Source organism: Mirounga leonina, unplaced genomic scaffold, assembly GCF_011800145.1.
Source record: "Mirounga leonina isolate KUSES-001 unplaced genomic scaffold, KU_Mleo_1.0 Mir_174, whole genome shotgun sequence".
Classification (NCBI taxonomy): Eukaryota; Metazoa; Chordata; class Mammalia; order Carnivora; family Phocidae; genus Mirounga; species Mirounga leonina.
In genome coordinates this window covers 6,487,998-6,515,588 of record NW_023270451.1, presented here as the reverse complement: position 1 = coordinate 6,515,588, position 27,591 = coordinate 6,487,998, and the positions used below count along the sequence as shown (strand labels likewise).

Here is a 27,591-nt window from a genome sequence, read left to right as displayed (position 1 = left end):
GTATGGAAATGTTCATAGTAGCATTATTCATAATGTTCATCAACTGGTGAATGGATAAACAAAATGTGATATATCCAAACAATGCAATATTATTGAACAATAAAAAGGAATGAACTACTGATAGATGCTACAACATGGATGAACCTCAAAAACATGCTTCATGAAAAAATCCAGACATAAAAGACTACATATTGTATACTTACATTTACATGAAATTTCCAGAATAGGCAAATCTAGAGACAGAAAGCATTAGTGGTTGCCTGGGGCTAAGGACTGCAAACTGGCATAAACGATCATTTGAGGGTTGATAGAAATGCTCTAAAACTGTATTGTATCAATGGCTGCACAACTCTATATAAATTTACTAAAAATTATTGAATTGTATATTTAAATTATACCTGGTATGTAAATTATACCTCAATAAAGCTGTTTAAAAAAATACTGTGTCTGGAAGCACTGGACATGCTAAACATGCAAAGGAAACTGACAACTTATATTATTTTTATGACAGTAAGTAAATATACATCTCTAAATCCAATTGCTTTTAATATAATTTTCCAAATTAAAATGACTAGAAATTTATTGGAAACTGACTTATCAAACCTTAAATAACTTAAAAGGAAAAAAGACACTGCCAGTCTGACTATAGCACAATGATTAAGAGCTCAGGATCTAGGGCAAGGCTTCTCAACCTGAGCACTACTGACATTTTGGCCTTGTGTTAATTCTTTGTTTGTGGGGAGGCTGTAGCCTCTGTATTATAGGATGCAGCAGCATCCTTAGCCTCTACCCACTAGATGCCAGTAGCAGCGTGCCATTCCATATCCCAGTTGTGACAACCAAAATGTCTCCAGACATTGGCTAACTGTCTCTTCTAGGGGCAAAATCACCCTGGTTGAGAACTAGTGCTCTGGACAAAAATCACCTGAGTTTAAATTTTCATCAATTCTATTAGCTATGTGACAAGCTATTTAATTTCTGTCTCAGTTTCCCATCTGCAAAATGGCATATACTAGTACCTACCACAAAGTTTCGTTGTGTTGATTATGGCAAATAGTCCATTTACCACAGAAATTGACAAACAACACAAATTAAGGTTTTTATTTATTAGAGGGCCAATTTTATAGCACACCACTTAATGTCTCCCTCTGTCTCTATTTAAAATTGTAAAGCTTCCCCCCCTTCTAGTCTCAGCTGTCTCTATGTACCTCATGCCCGCTGTATTATCCTCAATACCACTAACCACCATCTGAGAGACCATATATGTTATTTGTATTTACTGTCTATTCCCCCTTCACTAGAATATAAACTCCATAAAGGCAGGGATTTTTGAGTTTGTTTGCTGCTGCATCTCCAGCATACAGTATTTGCTCAAAGCTTCTTGTAAAATGAATGAATAAAACACAACATATGAAAACAGAAAGCTGGAGCTGTTTAAGATTCATTTCCCCAGATGATAGAAAAAGAAATTAGAGAAATTATCTCTTTAAAAGTATATGCATTAATTCCAGAGTACATTAAGAGTATGCTGAGATTATCTTACTTAATAAAAACTGTCCAGAAACCCACACCATCCACCATTCTGAGGGGGATTGGTAAGAAAGTGGACTGTATTTTCCAAAAGCTGAATGTTTACTTTCAATGTGCTAGGTATAATTCTAAGCTTTTTAAGATGCACTAACCTATCTAATGCTCAAAATAATCATAAAGAGTATTATTACTTTAATCTCCATTTTATAGATGAGGAAAAAAGGCACAGAAAGGATGGTTTAAAGTCATATAAATAGCAGGTGGTAGAGCTAGGATTTGAACTTCCAGAGCCAAAACTCTTCATCATTATACTATGTACACTTGCCACTTAGTAATTCTGCTAATACTGGACACCCACTGATCCCACAGCTGAGAATACAGTTGAACAACAACAAGAAAAAGCTGGAGGATTAAATTTATGCAAAGAAGACAATGAGAAAGAGAGGGATAAGCCAATCTGAAAGAAGGATTTCATGGAAGAAGAAAATTTCAGAAATAGAGACTAGTCAATGGCATCAAAATGGTTAACAGATAGAGGAGTAAGCACTGAAAAAAGACTACTAAATCTGGCACAAATAAAGTCACTGAAAACTTTATCAAAGACATTTTAGAGAGAACAACCTTTAAAAATTAATGAGATTTGTCAATTATATCTCAACTTAAGGCTGGGGAAAACAACAAGTGAGAGTTGAGGGAATGGTGCCATGGAATGTAGCTATTTCAAGACAGTTGAAGGAAAAGAAAAAGACTTTTTTTTTTTTTTTAAGTTTTATTTATTTATTTGAGAGAGAGAGAATGAGAGAGAGCACATGAGAGGGGTTAGGGTCAGAGAGAGAAGCAGACTCCCTGCCGAGCAGAGAGCCCGATGCGGGACTCGATCCAGGGACTCCAGGATCATGACCTGAGCCGAAGGCAGTCACTTAACCAACTGAACCACCCAGGCGCCCAAAGAAAAAGACTATTAGCAGCTTTAAGAGATAGCATGTACGATGTAAAGTTTTTGTGTAAAATAGGAACACACTTAAGTATGCATGCTTTTAGAGTTAAAGGTATTTTGCCAAAAACCATGCTTTTTAAGAATATAATTATATTATTATAATATAATGCTGTCAGTCTAAGGTATACTCTTCAGAGACACATACTGAGCCTACTGAGAAAGCAGATATGCAGGCATGAATCCCCTTATGGTTCATGTTTTCATGCATAATTAATTGTGAATAGATAAAAGCTAGTATTTTTAGCATTTTATAAAATTTATTCCATTATATTTACTGAATTATCTATTTTATTTTAACAAAATACCTTCTTTGAACAGGGAGTGCACAAAAGACATTCTTACTTGGATTTTTTTTGTATTTAAAAGTAAGTATCAGAGTAATTGTGATGCTTAAAGAAAAAAGTAAAAAACAAAAAGTACTTTCAGAAGGAAAAACAAGAAGCACAATTACGAATTATAGAGTACTGTAAAGGGAAGTTAATTAGTAACTCCTTTACAATCAAACGCATTAGGAAGAATAAAACTAGTTTAGGCTACAAGCCGCTAATTAACATTTTCTAATCATTCTATGAGGGCATTTCAAACTTACATGGCAGTATGTCCTTATATCTGTTCTTTTTAACATTTTCTTCTTTTTCTCCAGTGGCTGTGGGATAAATCTTTTCTGTTCTATATTTGGTAGACAATCTTCTTAATCGCTTAAAATATAAACAAAAAAATTCAAGTTTATAAAAACATTAATATTTTCAAAATTTTAATGATTTATAAATAGCTCTGTATTGAATTCTGCTAACCCCAATTCCTTACAGCTCATTTTCCTGGTTTTCTAGGCTCACAGTATCTCCCTATCCCTTAATAATTAACCCCAAGGATAATTTTTTTTAACCATAAGTGCAAACATAAGATTAATTTTCCAAATAGCATTGAAAGGGGACACTAAAATAAAAGTAAGCAATTTTATTTAAAGAAATCATTAATAAGTTGAGTCAGAATATTTAACTCAGTCCTTAACTTATTCAACATTTTGTGTTTAACTATGGGTCCCTAAAACCAAGTAAATCATGCCTAAAAGATTATGTACAAGTTTCTTTATTCCTTCTCTCAATAAACCTTGGGCACCCATGATGTGCCAGGCTCCTTCCAAGGCATAAGCTAATAATTACTTATAAGACACTGCAAAACAAAGTTCTTTCATATTGAATTGGAAATGTCCAACAAAGACCAATTCTGCTTATTCACTGCATTACAGAAGTGGTTTGTGAGTTAGTGACAAATTCTTACCACATATGGCAGTAGGGATGTTCTTTGGGCTGGAATATTTCTGCGTGTCAGTAATACACTTCCTGCTTTCAGAAGCACTGAAAGTCAGCATTGTGAATTGTTTAAATTCACTACTCAACTACATTGCTGAAATTTAATTTCAAAGAAGCCTACTTTCTTCCAAGCTTAAAGACATATTGAAGGCATTCTGGTTTTACTATTCAATGAATTATTGACTACAAATGAAATGAACAAAAAGTCTGGTAACATTTAACTTTTTTACCATTTTACTTTTGCTACTTGTGATGCTGAGGTTTAAGCAACAAAACATTTTTTTTTTTTAATCACAGAACTTATTTAAGATTCTTAACATATTCTTGTTATGATATACTTCAATATACAGCATTTGAAATAATCTTATAAGTAGACAATTTAACACAGAATAGTGAATCTTTTGTTTTCTTTGAAAAACTACTAAACTTTGTAATGACAGTATTAGAGACCTAAAACAGGAATACACATTTTTCTGCCTTATCACAATGCCGAAATTAAATTATCCACATTTATGAGGCTATTTTCTATGGTAATAAGGTTCTCAAAAGTAGATTAGGGGAAAAAATTGTATTTAAAAGTAAATGGAATGTTAGTGAGGGTGTGAGAAAACCAAAACTTCAATACAATGCTGATAGAAGAGAACATTAACACAAGCCCTAAGGAGGGTAATTTGGCAATTACAAATACACATAACCCCTTAACCCAGCAAGTGTACTTCTAAAAATTTGTCCTCTAAACGGCACATGTGAAATGACATATTATGCACAAAGTTAGTTACTGTAGCATTATTTAAAACAGCAAAGGACTGCAAATAAAAGTCTATTAATACAGGATTGGCTAAATTTGTTTCATTCATACAATTAAATATGATATAACTGAAAACAAGGAAGCTCTTCATATAGGGATATGGAAATGCCTCAAAATACATATTAAGTGTAAAAAGCAGGGAACACAACAGTGTATGTAATACACTACCGATGGTGTTAAGAATAAAAATATATTTGCATTTTCTTGTACATGTGCATAAAATATCTCTGGGAGAGAAACTGAACAAGGTTGTTGTTACTGGTGGAGAAGAGAAATGAATAGCTATAGGAAATGGATGGGAAAGAAACATTACTATATATCATTTCATACTTATTAGAGATTATATGAATGTATTGCCTATTCAAAAATTTAAATGCTAAAGGGGCACCTGGCTGTCTTAGTTGGAGGAATGCAGCTCTTGATCTCAGGGTCATGAGTTTGAGCCCCACGTTGGTTGTAGAGATTACTTAAATAAAATAAAAACTTAAAAAGATTTTAGAAAATTAAATGCTAAAAAAATTAAAGGGAATAGAAAAGATTGCTCATGATTTTCTTCATCCATGTTAACAAAGACCCTCCCAGTTATACACATATACATCTTACATATTTAATTAGAATCTCTGTATTTTTTTGCTCAAAGATTTTAATTTTCAGTTATTTATAGTATCTTAATGCGTTACAAAATACTGTATGTGACTGTGACTTACAGAAGGTTATCAATCTAAACACTTGCAGAAACACAGGGGGAAAAGGAATTAGGTAACAATCACTGAAAAAAATGTATATAACTACAAAGAAAAGGGAAGAGGGGATGAATTTAATTATAAAATGTTAATGCACTTCTGGAATACCTGCAATCACTCCAATCATTTCTTTTTTTACATGACAAATTATGTTATTGAGAAATGGGCAAAATAAAGTTCTTATGTGAAATGACTGCATTTTTCATATAATAAAACATAAGAACACTTTTGTGTACAAATAAACATCTCATTTGAGTTTGAATTTTTATATATCCAGTTTTCTTAAAGCCCAGCACAGCATGCATGGTACGCTTTCTACTTCAAGCTTCCAATGTTCTATTAAAATAAGTCTACATAAGTAGTGTACTTAAAGTTTCATATCCATTGGCAATACTCATCTCTGGTGTAGTATAAATAAAACAAAGGTGGTCCATTAAACATGAAAACTTTGTACTTAAAAAATTGACATCAAAAAATTCTACCCAAATGTTTTAAAAACATACCAAGTAAGGCCATATTTCCTAACAAAACAAAATAGGGTCAGCTTTACAGTTAGTTGTTTCAATTAAAATTCTGGATCTGCCACTTTCTAGCTGTATGACAATGAATATATTTAACCTGTCTCATCTTCTGTAATATGAGGATAATACCCACACTCAGTAAATAAGCCTCCAAATCTTACCCATCTTTTAAGTCCTAGGTCCTTCAAAGTTTCTTATCCCTCTCATGCAAAAATAATCTTTCCCTTCTGAATTCTTTTTAGATTTTATATGCACTCTTAAAACACCATTTACTTCTCTTTATGATAAATACATAAGGAGTATACATCTTATTTCCCCGGCTCAACTGTAAGCTCTGTGAGTATAAGATTATGATCAGATTAATATTTGTAATGTTCTGTACCCCAGAACATATTAAATGCTTGTATGTTAAATACATTAATCTTAGAATAAGATTTGAATGCTGGCCTAAGCAAAAGATTTTATTCTTTTAATACATCAAAATTAATGTCCAAATAGTGCTTGAAGTAGGGGTAGCACCAAAGCTCATTTAACTATATGAAATGGAAGTATCTACACATGTAATTTCATTTTAACTTCCTGGCCACCAATTTCATTGTCTCTAGGTGAAATTAATTACTAGGAAATTAATTAATTGAGAAACATAAAATACTAAGGAATCTTATTCATAAATATACTGCATGTGACAGTGTGTGTGAAAATAGCACCGAACTAAAACACCAATAAAATAATTCATTTATTGGGGTGCCTGGGTGGCTCAATCGTTAAAAGTTTGCCTTCGGCTTAGGTCATGATCTCAGGGTCCTAGGATCGAGCCCACACTGGGCTCCCTGCTTGGCGGGAAGCCTGCTTCTCTTTCTCCCACTCCCCCTGCTTGTGTTCCCTCTCTGGCTTTGTCTGTCTCTTCAAATAAATAAAATCTTAAAAAAAAATAATTCATTTATTAAGTTTAACATAATTATTTAATATAATCCTAAGCAAGAAAGTACTTTGAATCATTTACTATCCTAACTCGGCAAATTGTAGCTAAGTGGTGTATTTACATAAGCTTATAGATACCATACCCTATATCATATATGGATTTTTTTTAACTATGCAAACAAACAAAACAAAAAGACTTTAAGATTTGCAACTGTCTACCCTTAAACATCTTGAAAAAGTCACATAATAAATTCTTTTAAATAATTTCTTATCTCAGAGTTACTGTCCGAAAAGGTAAATCTGATCATTTTTAGTCCCTCCCTTAAAAATCCTCTCGTGGGTCCATCTCCTCCAAGTTAAACTACCAATTCCTTGTTTAATTATAACATTTTGAATGCTGTCTGTCCAATTTCCTAGCTTCTTTTTGTAACATTCTCTTACTTAAGAATTTGATGCTTCAGCCACACCACCACCACAAGAAACCCTCCGCCCCTCAACATCACAGTTTGACAATTTTTACCCTTGCTGGTGAGTTAACAGTAGGACTCTGGCTAAAGTGTTATTTCCTTTGTGAAAGCTTTCTTGACCTTTCCCTTAACAGCTCCTCAGCCCCCAGCACCGTGAAGAGTCAATAATACATTGCTCTATTACCACTTGTGAGATTTCAATCTTTCCGGTCTCATCCACTAAACTATAAAACTGAAGGCACAGACTAGACTATCTTCTTGGACTTTATAGACCAAGATCTAATGCAAATCACATTAAAAATGGGTGAATTCATTTACTTATTGAGCTTTCTTAAACAAGTCATACAGATGTCTCTAACACATTAGAATTTTTGATGCAAACAAAAATGAAGCTTAATATTCACTTTGTTTTAAAGTTCCAAATTATTTTTCTTTTTTTTAAAGATTTTGTTTATTTGACAGAGAGAGAGAGCACAAGCAGGGGAACGGCAGGCAGAGAGAGAGGGAGAAGCAGGCTCCCCGCTGAGCAGGGAGCCTGATGTAAGGCTCAAAGTGGGGCTTGATCCCAGGACCCTGGGATCATGACCTGAGCTAAAGGCAGACGCTTAACCAACTGATCCACTCAGGTACCCCTTTTTCTTTATTTCTTAAAACACAAAAGTTTTATTCCCTTAATCTTAAATCAATAAACTGATTCTCAAAAGCTTCTAAGTCACGTGCAATGTAACTATCCTCATTTAAGGTATCCATTTATGTGTTAAGATTTGAGTTCTTTAACAAGGTAGAACAGTTTCATTATTTATCTAAGGCTCTAAGCTAATAATAATGTGTTGTGTGATGTTTGTTGAATCTCTCCAAATAGGTGTCTACTGTATTGTCCACTGGGTGTCTCATGGACATCACAAACATGTCCAAATAGCACTACCATTCAACAGTTGCTCAAGTCTAAAAGCTAGGAATCATCCTTGATTCCTTCCTTTACCTCCCCTACAACATCCAATGCATCAGCAAGTTGTGTTAGCTCCACTTCTAAAATATATCTAATTCTCTTCGTATCACTGAACACTTAGAATTCAGAATACGTTGAGATAAGCTTAATTGGCTGGATTTTAAATCAGAACAACTAAGAAAACAATGGACACAAAAAGTAATAGAGCTAAAATGGAAATTTAGCTAACTCAAATTCTTTTTGGAATAAGATGGAACATAAATAAATATTGAAGCTCAAGACTTCTTACGCTGTTACCAGGCCACATGCTACTGCCCCAAATTCCTCAATGTCAACATATTTAAAAAACAATATGAGTTTCATAAGATAGTACTTTCAGTAAATATGCACACAAGAATATACAAATCTGAAAACTGTACTTTAAAGTGAAATAAAAATGAAATTATACTTCATGCTTAAAGGTTATACTGTACCAAAATATAAGAATACTTAACCCATAAAATAGTAATGCTTTTGCCACTGCTCTGAAAAATTTCTGAGGCAATTACTAGAGAATCCATCTGAATTTTATCTTATTTTTTCAATTTTTTAAAAAGATTTTATTTATCTATTTGTCAGAGAGACAGAGAGAGCACAAGCAGGGAGCGGCAGACTCCCCACTGAGCAAGGAGCCCGAGGTGGGACTTGACCCCAGGACCCTGGGATCATGGCCTGAGCCGAAGGTGGACACTTAACCAACTGAGCCACCCAGGTGTCCCTATTTTTTTAATTTTTTTGAGAGAGAGCAAGTGAGAACGACCACGTGTGTGTGGGGGGGGGGGGGTGAGAGGTGAGGAAGAGAGAATCTCAAGCAGACTCTCCACTAAGTGCGGGGCTCGTGAGATTCTCACAACCCCGAGAACTCTGAGATCATGACCTGAGCTGAAATCAAGAGTCGGACACTTAACCGACTGAGCTACCTAGGCGCCCGAATCCATCTGAATTTTAAAAGGGAGGGGGGTTGGCACACAGGTGGCACTTAGTAATAACTATTAAATGAATAGATTCATCCGGTTTTATACCTGAAATATGTAACTGTAGTCTATCACAAAAGCCACTCAATTGTAATATTACTAATACTTACCATATAAGTTATATGATCATTAAGACAAAATAGCTTTTTTAAAACCCCAAATACAAAGTAACAGCAACAAGTAGTAAAATCATAGTATAATTTCCACCAAAAGTATACTATCTCTAACCAGCTTTTCTTAAATCTTTACAAACCTATTTATATAAAAATATGCATATCCCTAATACCCATTGTAAGCAACCAGAACAACCAAAGGGTCTTTAAACTATACAACTGTAATGTCTACCTTTAACTGCAAAACATGCAACTCTGCCTTTCAAAATGCATCTTCCTATCTTTGCTCAAGCTTTACCTACTGCTATATAACAGATTAATTTATCTGCCATTCTTCTTCAGAGAGCAAGCTGTGCCTTCTTATTTGAAGCTAAGTCAGGACTGATAGTAAAAGGACATATTTTGAAGTAGGGGCTGATCATATGGGTCTTTGGGTAACAAAAAGATTTTATTCTTTATTCAAGCTGATTTTAATGCTTATTTTCCTAATAGTATACACCAAACAAACTCCTCACTTTCTTCTAGCTCACTACAGAAATCCTCTCACTAAAACATTTCCTGAGACTAGTCCTGGTACCAAACCCCATCTTCCACTTCCTCCCAAAGTGCTTCCTCATCTCTACCCACAGTCCTTTATATTTACCTCTCATCTAGGACATATCCCAATGTTAACTTATATATGCATATATACCATGAGAACATGAATTCCCTGAAAATGCAGACCATGTCTTCTTTCTATTAATACCAGCTACTACCAGCATAATCCAGGACAAACAGTACTGAGTAAATACACTCTTTAGGCCTTCTCTGGTGGTAATGTTCAGAGAAAATTAATACAAATTAGAATTGACCAGTATACTTAGGAAACAAATTTCTCTGCCCTCTTACACTTTATTAGTACTTCACAATGGGACAGGTTTGAGTCAGAGGAACTGGGGTTCAATTCCTAGTTCCATCAACTACTAGTAAAGGAGATCTCTTCAACGTAGCAGCTTTTTAAATTCTCCTTGAAGGGGTAGCAATAGACCTTAATTTTGAGAACTTGTCTTTGTTTTTGTTTTTTAAAGATTTATTCATTTTTTTGAGAGAGAGCGCGTGCGTGAGAACGTGCGACCGCGGTGGGGAAGAGGGAGAGAAACTTAAGCAGACTCCGTGCTGTGCACAGAAGGCAACACAGGGCTTGATCTGCCCTCTCCATACAATCATGACCTGAGTGGAAATCAAGAGTCAGATGCTTAAGGGACTGAGCCACCTAGGTGCCCCTTGAGAACTTGTTTTAGAATAAAACTCTGTACTATAGACTTTATATTTAAAAATAATAAATACAGCAAAGCATAAAAACTAAAAGGAAAAGAAAGTTATAAAAATTTCACAACAAGCCTATAATAGTTTTTTTTGTTATTGTTGTTTTTGTTTTTTGCACAGCCTAGACAACAAGCAATACTTTCCTTAAAGGAAAGGTTCCTGTTCTTGGGTCGCAAAAGAAAATACAGTGCTTTCTCAAGATCAAAGTAAGTTAAGAAGATGTAATGCAAGTTTATCCTCTGTCTACCTGCAAGTTACATTCTTATGGAAATAAAGTAGAATTCCATTTGAATTAAGAGGACACTAAAATTGTTTTGTTATATGTATTAATTTTACTGAAATGAAGATATTTAATACAACAAATGGCAAAAAAAAAAAAAGTGTTCCTAGGTTTGATTATTTTGTTTCTACACACAGGTTCTCACCTTTTCGTTCATTCCTTCTTCATCATCCTTTATCTAATGCTCCTCTAGCCATTTAACTCATGAAATCACTGGTTCCACGTTTTGCAGGTTAATTCAAATTCGAATATTTTGTCCCACTGCCTCCACAGCAAATTGCTCAGAAATTCCAAAATTTGGGTGTCTCTCTCTGTCAAATGAATAAAAAATAAATAAAATAAAATAAAAAAAATCTTTAGGGGCGCCTGGGTGGCTCAGTCGTTAAGCGTCTGCCTTCGGCTCAGGTCACGATCCCAGGGTCCTGGGATTGAGCCCCGCATTGGGCTCCCTGCTCAGTGGGAAGCCTGCTTCTCCCTCTCCCACTCCCCCTGCTTGTGTTCCCTCTCTTGCTGTGTCTCTCTCTGTCAAATGAGTAATAAAAAAAAAAAATAGAAATTCCAAAATTTGGGTAAACCTACGGCTCCTGACCATGCCACCCATGATCTGGTGATGTGTCCTGATTTAAGAAAACACTGTCATAACAGTCCCTGTTACCCTTTCGTTTACACGGGGGAATACTCTACCAAGCCCAGACTCTCAAAGTATTCCAAAGCAATCTATCACCAATCTCATTATTCCACAACAAAAAGTATAAACGTACAGTAAAATTGAGAATACAGAGTTCCAGCTTTAACACATTTAGCCACAATAACATCAACTGTCCAACTAAAAAATTAAAGAAGACCCCCAAATTAATAGCATGGTTGCAGAATTCCTATTCATCTTTGCAAAAACAAATATAGCACAGGAAGAGTCACTTTAGCAGTTTAAGAGTTCAATACGTATTTACCACTATATGGAAATTAATTATTTTTTGCTCAGCCAGACTGCCACAAAGTTGTGGTCAACAGACCAGTTTTAAAGAGAAATCTGCACTTACTGGTGTCATTAACTCCCGAACCCCTTAAAAATTTCAATATTATCTTTACTACTTCTACTGAAACTACTTTTATGAAGTCACCAGTAATCTCCAAACGGCATCAAAATCTCAAAGCCTCAATTCCTATAAAGTATTTAATACAGATGATCCTCCCCTTTTTAAATTCCTTTCTTAGATTGCATGAAACAACAGTGCCTTGATTCTCCTCTTACCCTGCTAATTAGTCCTTTCTGCCTCCTCTGCTTCCCAACCCCTAAATGTTGTGTTTTCTCTGGAACTGTTCTCTCCTCAGATTTCATCTTTTAGCAAGTTTATCCCCTCCCTATTGTGACTTTAACCGAGTACATTTATGAAGATTCCAAAATCTCTATTTCTAGTCCTGACTTTTCAGTTCAGTCCATATTCAAACAGCTTACCTAACATGCCCAACAGCAATTTAAACCTAACTAGATAAAAAGAAACCTACCTGATTTTTCAAATGATTCTATGTCTCTTTTTCTTTCCACAGCACCTCTGCCCTCCTTACCCATTCAGGCTTCAGACCTCCTAGTAGTTTGAGCCTTTCCCCCCTTATCCTACTTGCTTCCTCTCACACCTAATCCATTTCAAGTTCTGGTGAGTGTACCTTAGTAAACAACTCCCAAACCTGGCCCCTTACTTTCTAGTCCCACTGCCAATGAAGACAAAAAGCTGTTTTAATATAGGATATAGGTAACTTAAGTTTTTTTCCTTTAATTACAATGTCTTTTCAATTAAAAATGAAAAGATTTAAGAAGCCCTTTGAATGAAGGAAAAGAACAAACTTGGTGGGCGTAACAAAATAAATACTATAAATAAACAGTATTTATGTAATAATTATTTTTTAATGTGATAAATAAATTACATTAATTATGTCAAGGAGTAAAGACAGAAGAAATGCATTTATTAAACCATGCATGTAAAGCACCCTATGTAGCACCTACCATAGAGCATGTCTTTAAGTATGGAAAAATTGAGATAAGCATGTAGGGTTTATTAATAGATGAGGAATTTAGGAAAAATATTAATTAGCTGCCTCAGATTAGCTGAATTGGCAGACACCAAATTACCTTTATCTGTATACTCAATTACTGCCAAATTTTTGTTCTTAAAGAGCATTTTAATCCTCTTTTGTGTATACCCTAAGATTTGGTGTCATACTACGAGTGGGATACTTGAGACCACATTGCTCACTACCAGCTCCAGTTCCTCTTTAAAAAACTCAGAAAGCAATTTTTAACTGTACATTGCAAGTCTATTTAAACCCATTAGACAAAATAAATCATAAGCCAAAATCTAAAATGGTAGAAAATAAACTGTCATTGATGTTCTCTCTAATCCTTCCATTACCAATCTATACAGAGACCACCTAAGTCCTAATTATTATATATATCCAAAGGCTTGAAAATTACCTGGCAAACCAGAATAAGTTTACAAGCCATATTTTTGCACCTTTCCATTTCAACTCCCCAAGTCTAGTAATACATAAGAATTACTATTAAGAGATCTGCCAAGCCAATTTTTCCTATCAATGCATAAAAACACTCTTTGTTTAATAAAAGGTATTTGTTTTAAGATATAAAAAATTAAGTGTAATAAAGGATCTTCTTGAATACAATCATTACCACTTTTCACAAAGGAGAGACTAAGTAGAGATAAAGTCATGCTAGGTTGCCAAACTTTTGTCTATAGAATTAGGTTTTAAATTCCTAATAGAAACAGTTGGGCAATTCCTGAATAGGTTAAATATAGAGTTACAACCCAGCAACTGCACTCCTAGATATATACCCAAGAAAATTAAAAATGTATGTGCACATAAAACCTTGTACACAAATGTTCATAGCAGCATTATTCATAAATGCCAAAAAGTGGAAACAGCCCAAATATCCATCAACTGATGAATAAACAAAATATGGTATATTCATACAGTAGGCTGTTGTTCAGCAATAAAAAGGAATGAAGTACTGATAACATACTTAATAGATGAGTCTTGAAGACACTGTACTATGTAAAATACACAAAAAGCTTATCCTATATGATCCCATTTATATGAAATGTCCAGACTAGGAAAATCAATAGAGGCAGAAAGTAGATTAGTAGTTACCATGGTATTGGGGAAAGGGAGAAATAAGGTGTTACTGGTAATGGGTTTGGGGTTTCTCTTGGTGATGAAATGTTCCAAAACTAGATAGTGATGACAGATGTCCAGCTTTGTGACTACAATAAAAACCACCGAAATGTCTATTTTATTTTATTTTTTTAAAGATTTTATTTATTTATTTGACAGAGAGATAGCGAGAGCAGGAACACAAGCAGGGGGAGTGGGAGAGGGAGAAGCAGGCCTCCTGCTGAGCAGGGAGCCCGATGTGGGGCTCGATCCCAGGACCCCGGGATCATGACCTGAGCCGAAGGCAGACGCTTAACGACTGAGCCACCCAGGCGCCCTGAAATGTATATTTTAAAGAGGTGAATTTTATGGTATATATGAATTAATTTCAATACATGTGAATTTTACCTCAACAAAGCTGTTATAAAAAATCCTTAAAAGGAGGTTAGGTAATATTGTTAATAGTAATTATTGAGCATGCTAACCAAGGCATCCAGTCCCATCCAGTAATAAGGAATACCCATCCTCCTCAAAATGAGTATTACTAAGTCTCTATTCTTCACTGCAGACCTTCTCATTAGAACATTAATTTGACAGGGTCAAACATAACAAGAATGCAGAATCTGGTTGAAATAGGAGTAACACAAAGAAATTACAAATGAACAATCAGGTCTACTAGAAACTTTGGCCAGTGAACTTAGCAAGTAACTTTTTCAGGAAAGGTTAGGTAAGAACAATAAGTAAGAAAGATAAAAAATGCAGGTTTTAACATAACTTGATGTCAAACCACACTAATGAAGCTAGACTACCTGGAAGACTAGATATTTAAGGTAGGAAGACAGTAAATAGAAAATGCTGAGGGGGAGAGGGAATAATTGATAAGCTATCTAAAATTAGGGTTAAAGTCTAAATGCTATCACTTCTATAACTCTAACCCAAGATAGGAAAGAAGACTAAAATCAAAGAATTAAACCCCAATCCAGGTAATTAAGCAAATATGTGTTCTTAAAGCTTTTGTGTATTTCCTGGGGAAACAAATTGGAGGTTATTTTTGATACTAAACATTCAGATTCCCTGCAAAATATTTCATTCTGGCATTATTTTAGACTTAGTCCTGAAAGGCCAGATAATGAATATATGTACCCCAAGTTACTTAAGGCATTATTTTGTCTTCAAATATCTCTTTGTAATAATGATAAACAGTGCTCCTCTTTCTTCCAACATGTAAAATCAAACAAAAATAATTTGTTTAATGCAACACCTTAAATAAAAATACAAACTTATGGGGCACCTGGGTGTCTCAATCGGTTAAGCATCCAGCTCATGATCTTGACTCAGGTCATGATCTCATGCGTCTTGGGATCAAGCCCTATGTTGGGCTCCATGCTCATAGGGAAGTCTGCTTGAGATTCTCTCTCTCCCACTCCCTCTGCCCTCCCCCAATCATGCACGCTGTCTCACGTGCACGCCCTCTCTCTCTCAAATAAATAAATAAATCTTAAAAACATACAAACTAATGATATAGAGGAAATACATAACTAAAAATAACTTACAATTATCTAGAATGGGTTTAACTTCTTAAGAAAAAGTTACAAAATAAGCCAAATTTTTAAATAAAAGATGCCAATATTTTTTTTTTTAAGATTTTATTTATTTGACAGAGAGAGACACAGTGAGAGAGGGAACACAAGCAGGGGGAGTGGGAGAGGGAGAAGCAGGCTCCCGCTGAGCAGGGAGCCCGATGCGGGGCTCGATCCCAGGACCCTGGGATCATGACCTGAGCCGAAGGCAGACGCTTAACGACTGAGCCATCCAGGTGCCCCAAAAGATGCCAATATTTTGATAGCTTTTCAAACTGTGGTTAAAGTCACTGAAGAGAATATACTAATATATTCACAAGAAACTTTACTGAGATAAGCAGAAGGTATGTCAATCTGTAAGGCAGTCTTGTGAGGAAAAATGATAAATGACTAAAACTTCAGCTGATTGTAAGAACTATTAATTAAACTGGAAATATGACGCCACTATCCTGTGTGATGAGAGCATCTGAAAATGAGTCATAAGTTTTGTTTTATTATGATTGGTAAGCTTTTATAAGCTGACTGAGGCTTCTCTGTGCTAAAGATGGATATACAGAAATACCTTGATATTAAGGGCTCCCACAACTCAACAATAACAACAAAAAACCACACCACAATTAAAAAATAGGCAAAGGACTTGAGTAGATACTTCTCCGAAGAAAATATACAAAGAGCCAACACACATAGGGTTAGATGCTCAACATCACTAGTCAGGAGGGAAATGCAAATCAAAACACAATGACATTTCTCACAACCATTACAATGGCTACTACCAAAAAAATAAAATAACAAATGTTGGTGAGAATGTGGAGAAACTGGAATCCTTGTGCACTACTGGTGGGAGCATAAAATGGTACAGTCATTATGGGAACCAGTATGGCAATTCCTCAAAAAATTTTAACTTGAATTGCCAGATGATCCACAAATTCCACTTCTGGGTATATACCCAAAAGAATGGAAAGTAGAGTCTTAAACAGGTATGTGTACACTCATGTTTGTAGCAACATTTTTCACAGTAGCCAAGAGGTGAAAGCAACCCAAATGTCCACTGATGGACACATGGATAAACAAAGTGTGGTACACATATACAATAGACTATTATTCAGCCTTAAAAGGGAAGGAAATTTTGGCACATGCTACAACATGAATGAACCTCGAGAACATTATCCTAGTTGAAATAAGCCAGTTATAAAAAGATAAATATTGCATGATTCCACGTAAGTGAGGTACCCAGAGTAGTCAAAGTCTTAGAAATAAAAGGTAGAATGGTGGTTGCCGGGGACAGGGAGAGGAGGGGAATGGGCCTTGTTTAATGAGTGTAGAGCTTCAGTTTTGCAAGATGGAAATAGTTGTAGACACTGGTTGCCCAACAAAGTGAATGTACTTAAGTTACTGAACTGTACACTTACGAATGGTTAAGCTAAGCTTTGTATTTGCGTTTTACCACAATTAAAAGATTTTTTTAAATGAAAAGCAACCTTTGTAGTTATTTGCTTTAAAATTAAATGTCTATCCAGTCATAGGAAAGGGAGAAACTAGTTGTGGGTAACATCATTAAATTATCTCAGATTACCAGGTCACACAACATTCATATAAAATCAGATAGTTCTGCTCTACCATGAATTAACAGTTACAATTTTCAAAAAACATCTACTTTTTCAGTTTGCCGACATACTGGATTCAGACACTTACCATAAAAGGAAAAGAATGAGATTCAATTATCACCTTCATGAGGATGACTGATCTCACATCATTTTCTCCTAACCTAGACTATGTGCCAGGTTTTCTTTTAGGTGCTACAGATATAGTGGGAAACAGGACAAAATCCCGACTTCATGTAGCATACATTACAAAAGTACATCCTGGTTGTACAGCATTTATCATTTCTGCCTTTTACACCCATCATCTGTTTACATGGGTTAGCCCATCATTACCACAGCTGCTGCCAACCAAGATTATAATTTCTTATCTGTCAGTGACAATCTTTTATATTTCTCTTTACTCCCCGACAGTGCCCAGTGTCTTCCATGTATTATATATCAAATAAAGCATGGCAAGTCTTTTAGACATAATGGTAACTGATAAGCACATTCAGATCACATAGTCAATGAAACTGGCACCCTACTGTCACAGTTATAACACATTTAGTTCAGTAAGTTCAGATAATACAGTTTGTATAACCAGAGAGCATATACTTAAACCCCTTTTATTCAGTTCTTTATTATATTACCTACAATGTCACCAAGGAAAGCTTTCAATTTTCTATCACCAGGGGAAAGATATACAAAATAAATGTACCCCAAGTTATAAATGGGTCACAAAATACACATATATAAAAAAACCCATCAATATATCCTTAGAGGTGAGGCATATATGTATGTACCTTATGTATATGCATATACACTTAAAATTTAAAATGTAATACATTAAATTTAATATTTTAAAATTTATACAAGCAATACATGAATATGCTAAAACATTCAAACTATCCAGACATCCAAACTATCAAGACTACCCTCAGGTTCAGTGATTCACAAGGAAGACGCAAAGGACTATATATAGTCATTCACAGCTATAATTTATTACAGCTGAAGGACACAAAGCCAAAGCAGCAAAGGAAACGATGCATAAGGCAAAGTCCAGAAGAAACTAGGGATAAGCTTTCAAGAGTCCTCTCCTAATGGAGTCACCTAGGACCCATTTAATTCCTCCAGTAACCAAGCTGTGACAACACTTGTGAAATGCTGTCTACCAGGGAAGCTCATTAGAGATTTAGTGCCCAGTGTTTTCAATGGGGGCTGGTCACGGCCTACCGTTAGCCAAAATTCCAGATTCCCAGAAGCAAAGTAAGTGTTCAGCATAAACCATATACATACAGTAAAGGCATGGTGAGCCACTCCTATCATGGAATGATGGGAACCCTCCCAAAGCAGTAAGTCCCAGAGACTCTCCAAGGGCTAATCTTGCAAGCAGGCCTTTCTAAGGATAGCAGTTTCAGGCTTGCTATGTTAAATCTCTTATGCACACAATTATAAAATAAAAAAAAATAACTCCCCCCTTCTCTATATTCTTCTCCTTAGAAGTAGTCAACCATGTTAAATCTCTTTATTAATAGATATTTTATTTTGTTTCACAAAAATTGCTGCAATGAAATACCTGGACATACTATTTTACATACATAGCAAATACTGTAAAGAAAAGAATCTTTTCTTTACAATATTGACATGCTGGGTCAGAGTACATACATCAATTCTATGAGAAGTGGCCAAACCGCCTTCTGAAAAAGGTTTCACCAGTTTATATTACTATCAACAAATTAAAAATGCCAGTTTTTCTTTATCTTTTCCAACATTTGTTTTATCAATTTTTGAATTGCTACAATTATCAATTTTTGAATTTTACGAAATTTGGTGGAATCTGGTGAAGAACTCCCCCCAAATTTAATATTGATTAATTTACATGACTTTTCTCCATGTTCATTAATTACTTGCATTTTTCTTCTGTTAATTACCATTCATAGCATATGATCGTTCTTCTACTGGAGTGTTCTTTTTCTTGATATATAGAAGCTACTCATGTTTTAGATAATAACCCATCATCTGATAAATGCGTTGAAAACATTTTCTCTTAATCTATTGCTTAACCTTGCATTACCTTTTGTATTATAGATATTTTTTATTTTTATGAGGTCAAATCTGATCTTTATTATATTTGCGCTTTAAATGTAAGTCTGGAGAGAAAAAGCGTTCTAATTGGCTTTTTTTTTTATTAAAGATTCTTATTTATTTATTTGACAGAGAGAGAGACAGTGAGAGAGGGAACACAAGCAGGGGGAGTGGGAGAGGGAGAAGCAGGCCTCCCACAGAGCTGGGAGCCTGATGCGGGGCTTGATCCCAGGACCCTGGGATCATGACCTGAGCCGAAGGCAGACGCTCAACCGACTGAGCCACCCAGGCGCCCCAAATTGGCTTTACCCCTAAATGATGTTCCACCTATCTCCTTACATTGGCATACTGACTGACTTCCTCTAAACAACTATTTATTACATTAAAAAAAATTTACCCAAATATGGTGGATATTATATCTTTTTTGAACTTATTTTATTTTGGGGGGGAGGGGAAAAGGAAGAAGGAGAGAGATAATCTTTTTTTTTTTTTTTAAAGATTTTATTTATTTATTTGAGAGAGAGACAGCGAGACAGGGAACACAAGCAGGGGGAGTGGGAGAGGGAGAAGCAGGCTTCCCGCTGAGCAGGGAGCCCAATGAGGGGCTCGATCCAGGACCCTGGGATCATGACCTGAGCCGAAAGCAGACAATTAACAACTGAGCCATCCAGGCACCCCTCAGCTACTTTTTATATTACGAAAAGAAGTTTTAGGCAAGGTGGTATTCTTCTGCATCACTTTGTGAAGTGACAATTCTTAGGTACCCAGCTAATTTCTAATAGGATGAGGACATCAGTGTGACTCAATACTACACTGTCAGTTTGATTCCTTTGAGACACACAACACTGCTTGTATAAGCCTTAATATTTAATGTGTAGTGTGGGTACACTGACAATCTCTGGGGCTAAATTATTTTAGAGCGTATCCCCTGTAATCAAATAACATTTATTGTTTTTAAAAATTTATTTACCCTAGAGAGGGAGAGAGAGAGAGACAGAGTACGAGAGCACGTGCGTTGTTGGGAGGGGGGAGCGGTGTAGGGGAGAGGGAGAGAGTTCTAAGCTGACTCCTCGCCAAACCTGGAGTGCCACATGGGGCTCAATCCCACGACCCCAAGATCACGACCTGAGCCGAAATCAAGAGTTGGATGCTTTAACCGACTGAGCCACCCAGGTGCACCCCTTCTGGATTCACTTTAAAACTCCTTTCTTATAAAGCATTCTATGACCTAACAGTATGTAATTTTTCCCTTATACTAATCCTCATTGCACAAAAATGTGAATATACTTAATGCCACTGACCTATACACTTTTAAAAATGGTTAAAATGGGTAAATCTGATGTACATTTTACCACAATTTTAAAAAGTTACCAAAAAAGAAAAAGAAAAAGAATCCTTATGGCACTTTGTCCCATAGTATTGTGCTCAGTTTTGCATTAGTTATTTGTGTACATCATTATTTCCCCATCTCTACTGAAAATTCCCTTAGGGGGAATGATCTTTTTCCTATGATCCTATATATATATAGGAAAGGGAATAGAATTTAAATGGGTTGAATTTGCCAAAAAACTCAGAATAACTCATTCTCTTTGAAATGAAGCAAATTTAGGATAATTCTACAATTCATCCCAATTCTGATGTAATTAAGAAATACAGAGGTGACCATTTAACATGTTTTTATAACTTCAGTGGGTGAAAAGGAGCCTATTAGCCTTACTTTTACATACTAAATTAGTGCTAAACTCTACTTTCAATGGAGTTTTGGTTCAATGAAGCTGTTACATTGATAAAAGAGACTTTAAAAACATATTATCATTATTTATCCTCACTATACCATTAAATATTATTTATCAAAATATACACTAACTAGTATATATGAACAGAAATGCTTTGATTGATAAGTTTGCAGAGAGGAAGCCACCTCCCACTCCCACCTGTGATTAAAAATGGTTAACATGTAGCATGTAAAAAAAATTCCACGTTAAAAGCTACAGGACACTAACATGTTCAATCTATACTCAAGCATATTTAAGGTAAAGGACTCTGACAAATAGCTGACAGCCAGCAGATATGTTAAATTCTAAGGTGTCAGGCAACTGCTTATTTTTTTTTTTTTGAATATGATCTAGCTTTGGTTTTATTTCTCTTTATACCAATATAGTCACAAAGTAATTTTGAGTATTTTTTTACAGGCCAAAGTACCCAGGGCCCACGAAAATCATATGTGACTGTGTTAGTTTCCTGGGGCATCTATAACAAAGTACCACAAACTGAGTGACTTAAACAGTAGGAATGTATTTTCTCACGGTTCTGGAGCCCACAAGTTTGAGATGATGGTCTGAGCAGGGTTGGGTGGCAACCACTTATTTTAAAGGTTCTGCCAGTCACTCTCTCTCTCAAATTAGGAATGGATGATCATGCTGCTGGTGCCAACAACAAGTGCATTGAAAGAGGCAATAAAACATAATAGTTAATAGCATAAGTTTTATAGTTGGAATAATTCTGCCTCTTACTACCCTACCCATGTGACCTTGGGCAAGTTCAGATTCCTCATCTGCAAAAATAGGACTTGGATTAGTCTGAGGATCCAATATAACGGACCTGGTGACATTAATTGCAGAGTTCATTATATAAACAAGATATATAGCATTTAATACATACACATCATTATTTGTGTTATCTGATAAACATATTTTTAAGTACATTATAATGATTAATTTATTTAATAAGATTCACTAAGCACCTATCATGTAGCCATTGACTAGGTACCAGAAGTATAAAGACAAGACAGATCCAGGCCACTGGATCTCAGAATCTCTGAATCTGGATCTCTGCTCACTGAAGTCCTTACAACCTAGTAACAGAAACAGAAAATAAATATACAATTGCAATATGATATGGAGAATAACAGAGATAGATGCAAAGTGCCATGGGAGCAAAAAAGGAGAAAGGGTAAATATGTTACACCTTTACTCTGTCGAACTCTATTTACTTCATCAACAGTTTTCTGCCATATCATATGCTACCATCTAATGATTACCACTGACTGATGCACCTTAAAAGGAAAAAGCTGTGCATGGCATTACCTACTATTTGAGCTCTACTGCTCCCAGTGCCCTTACCATGCTGAAGGACAACTTTGGTGTCCATATCCTCATCCATAAAATGGCCATAATATCTTGCTCATTGGGTTGCAGTGAGAAATATGAGAGTTCATTAAGCACAAACTGACACCACCTCAACACCTGTAGGGTTTTAAAATCACTTCCTTGATTTCATAATCTATGGGCTTTAAGTCAGCTCTGGTTGCAATGGATGACCATCTTGCTTTAGTAGCAAAATGCAATGTAAACAGCAGCACAATAGTGGCAGCAGAGGGTAGAAATGGGAAAAGAGGGACTCAGGGTTTAGAGAAGAGAGAATAATAATCTACATCAATAGACCTGTCATTACTCACTTCCCGCTTCTCTTTTCCCTAAGATGACTACAGCAGGTTTACCTTTCAGGACAACTCATATGTAAGATAGGATTTCACGAACATGGTAATTCTCCCACTGCTTTAAAAAGCAAAATAAAATCTATTCTTACCTATTAACAACTGCCTAAAACTCCCTTAATATCTTCTATTTCTCAAAAAAAAAAAAAATTAATGCAAACTTGTCACACCCTCTTCTCAGTGCTTTTGACAAGATCACCAATGACTCCTAATCACCAAATCCACGTTTAAATTCAAGTTCTTTTTGAAAATCCTCAATCCATTTGGCCTCTACACTACCCCCCAGATTCTGTTCCTAACTCTCTTGCAACCACTGACACTTTATCAACCTCAAGAAGACACTTAAGACATGAGAAGTCTCGCATGTTCTGTATTCTTCTGTTACTCTCAGTATATATTACCTCAGAAACCTCATCTTCTTCCATGAGTTCAATAATTACCCATACACAAAAAAATTAAGGGATCTGTAGGGGAAACCATGACATTGACCTGATATCTATATTCACCTCAAACTCAATACATTTTCACTTGAACTCAGTAGTACCCAATTCCTCAAATTCATCTTTCCTCCTGTATTCTCTATCTCACCACTATCACTCAATGTCCAACTTAGCTGAGTTCTCCCACACTTTCTAATATGACCAAGTCTTGTGAATGCTACCTAGGAAATGCCTTCCAAATTCATCCCTTTTCCTCATATTCACTGTCATTATCTTCAGGCCCTCCTGCTTCAACTACTGGAACAGCTTTTTTTTTTTTTTTTTTAAGATTTTATTTATTTATTTGAGACAGAGAGAATGAGAGAGACAGAGAGCACATGAGAGGGGGGAGGGTCAGAGGGAGAAGCAGGCTCCCCACCGAGCAGGGAGCCCGATGCGGGACTCGATCCCGGGACTCCAGGATCATGACCTGAGCCGAAGGCAGTCGCTTAACCAACTGAGCCACCCAGGCGCCCTACTGGAACAGCTTTAAGTGGTCTCTCGTTCAGTCCTTAACCTTCTACATTTTATTCTCCACATAGCAGTCAAGGTGATCCTGTTAAAGTTAACATCATACCTAGAGTAAAACCCCAAAGGTTCTCATCTTACTTAGAGTAAAAGCCATTCTTACAATGACCTACAAGAACCTAGACAGTTGGACTAACTCCCTACCCAACCACAAATAGAGTACTCTCTTCATCACCTATTCTGCTCAAGCTCAATGGCTTCCTTCAACACTCTTAACTCAGGTCCATGGGCACTTAATGCTCTGTCTGGAATGCTCTCCTCGCAGGTAACTGCATTTCAAGTTTTCGTCCAATATCTTAACCACCTTTTGTAATAATATCTCCTATACCTGTCATATGATAGATTGATCATATTAAAAGCCTATTTTTCATCCTTCCCTGCATTAAAATCACATGTGACTCTGCAGTTCTTTTGACTTAAAAGATGAAATCTATTTCCCCACCCCTTGAAGTGGAGATGGCATTGTAACTCGCCTTGGTCAACAGAAAATGATGGAAGTGACAATGTGCCAGTTCCGAGACTAGATAGGTCTTGTGTATTTTTTCCCCTCACCTGCACCTCTGCAACAGCCACCTGCCACATCTGGTAGCCTATTGGGGAATGAGAAACATGCAGAGAAGGGACAAGCAATCCTAGTCATCCAAGCCACAGCCAGGCTGGATGTGCTGACAGCCAGCCAACCCCCAGAAACATGAATGAACCCAGTCAAGATCAGCAAAACTGTTTAGTTGACAACCAAGAGCATGTAAAAATATTTATTATATGCCACTAAGGTTTGTGGTTGTTATACAACACCACCGTGGTGATAACTGATATATTTTACTCCTTTTTTTCCTTACTGTTTTACTATTCTCCACGGCATTTAATATCTAGTTACATTTACTTGTTTATTAGGTTATTCTCTGACTCTTGCCAATAGAATGTAAGTTCCACGAGGAGTTCTAGTTTTCAGAGTCTAGAATAAACCCGGCACACAGGTTTTCAGTAACCATTAAATGAATAAATAAAAATAAGCATGATGATTTTAAAAAAGATTTGTATCTATGTATCTTTGTCAGGTATCTTTTTTTTTAAGATTTTATTTATTTATTTGAGAGCAAGAGCACACACAAGCAGGGGGAGGGGCAGCAGGAGAAGGAGAAACAGGCTCCCCACGGAGCACGGAACCTGGAGCCCGGAGACCATCTGGAGCCCAGAGCCCATCCAGAGCCCATCCCGGAGATCATGACCCCAGCCAAAGTCAGATGCTCAACTGACTGAGCCACCCAGGCGCCCCTGTCAGGTATCTTTTTAATCTAGGGAAGCCATTAAACTCAGAGCCAGTCTTTCAAACACTATTTCACAAAGTGTTAAAATCAAGATTTTTTATAAAATACTATAATTTTACTGAACAAATATACTTTGTCATTAAATATTTTTTTAATTTATGAATATTATTTGTATAGGCTTTATCTCATCCCATTCTAATTTTTATATGTATTTATAATAATAAATTTTAGCATAGTTGTATAAGTATGTAATTTATAAATTAATGAAACTATATTAAGAAGGTGCATGCTTAAAAGTTTTTACTGTGATCAAAAGTTGAGAGATCACTGGCTTAGAGGATAAAGTCAAAACTCCCAAGTTACTATCAATGATATCATGAGATAATTACATCAGATACATTATTTTTTTCTCTATCATCAAAGAGGTCCAAAAGAGAAAAAGAGCAAGGGGTTGCCTTTTCCCTTCACATTTATTTTACTTCTCACTTAATGTCCTTAATCATTCTTCATTTCTAACTATGATTTATTTAGAATAACATCTAACACTACATTATGTCCTTTATTCATATTATTACTAATTCTCATACTGCAAAATATTCCTGTTTTATGAATAAGGAAACTCAGATTGTGAGTAGCTTAAATAACTTACTCAAAATTACATAGATATGTAAGTAATGGCTAAGTTTAATCCAGATAAAACTGTTGTGATCTACATTTGCTGGAGTATCCAATATAACTTAACATTAGACACTCAAATTGCTAAAATAAAATATATCACAAAGATATGCTACTACTTCTGTCTGGTCTTTTCTTTCTTGACATCTACACATTCCTTCCTTGACCTTCTATAATTAAATTCCCTCCCATCAGTATAAAGATTATTTTTCTTACTTTTCTTAGTTACAACATATCTTAAAGATAAAACAGTGACAATTTATGTATCAATTCAATCCACATTCTATGTTAAAATAAAATTTTCTAAACCTCCTTTAATGAGAAAAATAATAAATGGTAAGATAATTCTAGAACATACTTGAAAATATTAGATATGGCATAAACAACATATGGTTTGCAACCAATATATGGCTTGTAAATAATATAAAAACTGGCATGTAATAGAGAGGTAACAGAAAATTAAGTGTATTGGTTAAATATTCACCCTACACTTCTAGTTTAGATTAAGTTACATTTTCCAAAAATACTTTAAAAACAGATTAATCTGTTAGTCATCACAAGAATGTAGAGTATGAGAAAATAATCAGTACTTTATTATTCTTTGAGACTCTTTAGCAACATTAAAGTAATCCATATCACTATAGTCAGTTTTACAAGATTATTAAGATTCCTTCTTATTTCTAAATATTCAAGTATTCAGTTATATTTCCCATAGGACCTACCAGGGTAAAAAACAGAAAGTATGTTCCACCTGAGCCACTATTAGCAGAGACAAACTTAGAGGTCGGTAAAAAAAAAAATATATATATAAATGATGCTTCAACATCAAGGCAAGGACTTAAAAAAAGAAAAAGACAGTGAACAGTGCTGAATGTTAAACACACTACTATAAAGAATCTACCGGATGTGTCTAGGAGATGTGAGGCAACCATAGTAAATGCAATTTTGGCAAAATGGTAGACCTTGAAATCAAATTACAATGGGGGGTTAGAGGAATGAAGAAGAGGCTGAAGATGTGGGGTTAGCCAATGCCTACCTAATTATCAACCAAGAAAGGAAATAATAGTTTCTATGAACGTTGACTTTCACAAATAAAATTTTTTTGTTTCAAGCTTTAGAACCATTAAAATACCCATCCTCTTTACTTTTCCAAAAATGAAAAAAACCAAAGCATCTGGTATATTAAGCATTAAAACCATATTTCTCTTACTTTAATAATCTTCTATTATCCATATTGTAAATTAAATAAGAAAAACTTTTTATTTTGAACATCTAATAATGCCAGTGAACAGGTTTAGTGATAAATGCTTGAACATATCCAGTCACTTCAGTTACAGAATCCTATTATTGATATCGATCTACTCTATGTTCCTCCTTGGCATTTACGTATAAACTATTTACAGTATTAAAAGTAAAGAATTACAGAGGTGTCTGGGTGCCTCAATCGGTAGAGTATGTGTATGATTCTTGATGTCAGAATTGTGAGTTCAAGCCCCACGTTAGGAGTAGGACTTGTTTTAAAAAAAAAAAAAAAAAGTAAAGAATTACAAACATTAGGCATAAATAACAGGAAATTTCTAAATTACACAGTACATCCTGATCTATTTCTAACACCCATTTCCAACACACATTAACAAATCTTAGGCACACACAGGTCAATGGACAGAGTAGACAGAGAAAAGATGAGTAGACAAAAGGTGTCAGAGAGAGGCACAGACACAAGCAGATACACAGGAAAGGCACAGTGACAATAAGGCAAATATACTACAATACTT

The 27,591-nt window shown here is 35.4% G+C and overlaps 1 protein-coding gene across 6 annotated transcripts in view; it reads right to left on the bottom strand.

The window, feature by feature from the left end:
• PTPN12 (protein tyrosine phosphatase non-receptor type 12) overlaps positions 1-27,591 on the bottom strand; it is an 88,699-nt gene that overhangs the window by 46,641 nt on the left and 14,467 nt on the right. For 4 of the 6 annotated variants that reach the window (XM_035020428.1, XM_035020429.1, XM_035020430.1 and 1 more), the window contains exon 2: positions 3,117-3,225. In XM_035020428.1, coding sequence (XP_034876319.1) covers positions 3,117-3,225 — 109 coding nt within the window. Of the gene's footprint in view, positions 1-3,116; positions 3,226-11,105; positions 11,321-27,591 lie in introns of those variants that run through there. The other 2 variants (XM_035020434.1, XM_035020433.1) reach the window with 2 other exon arrangements.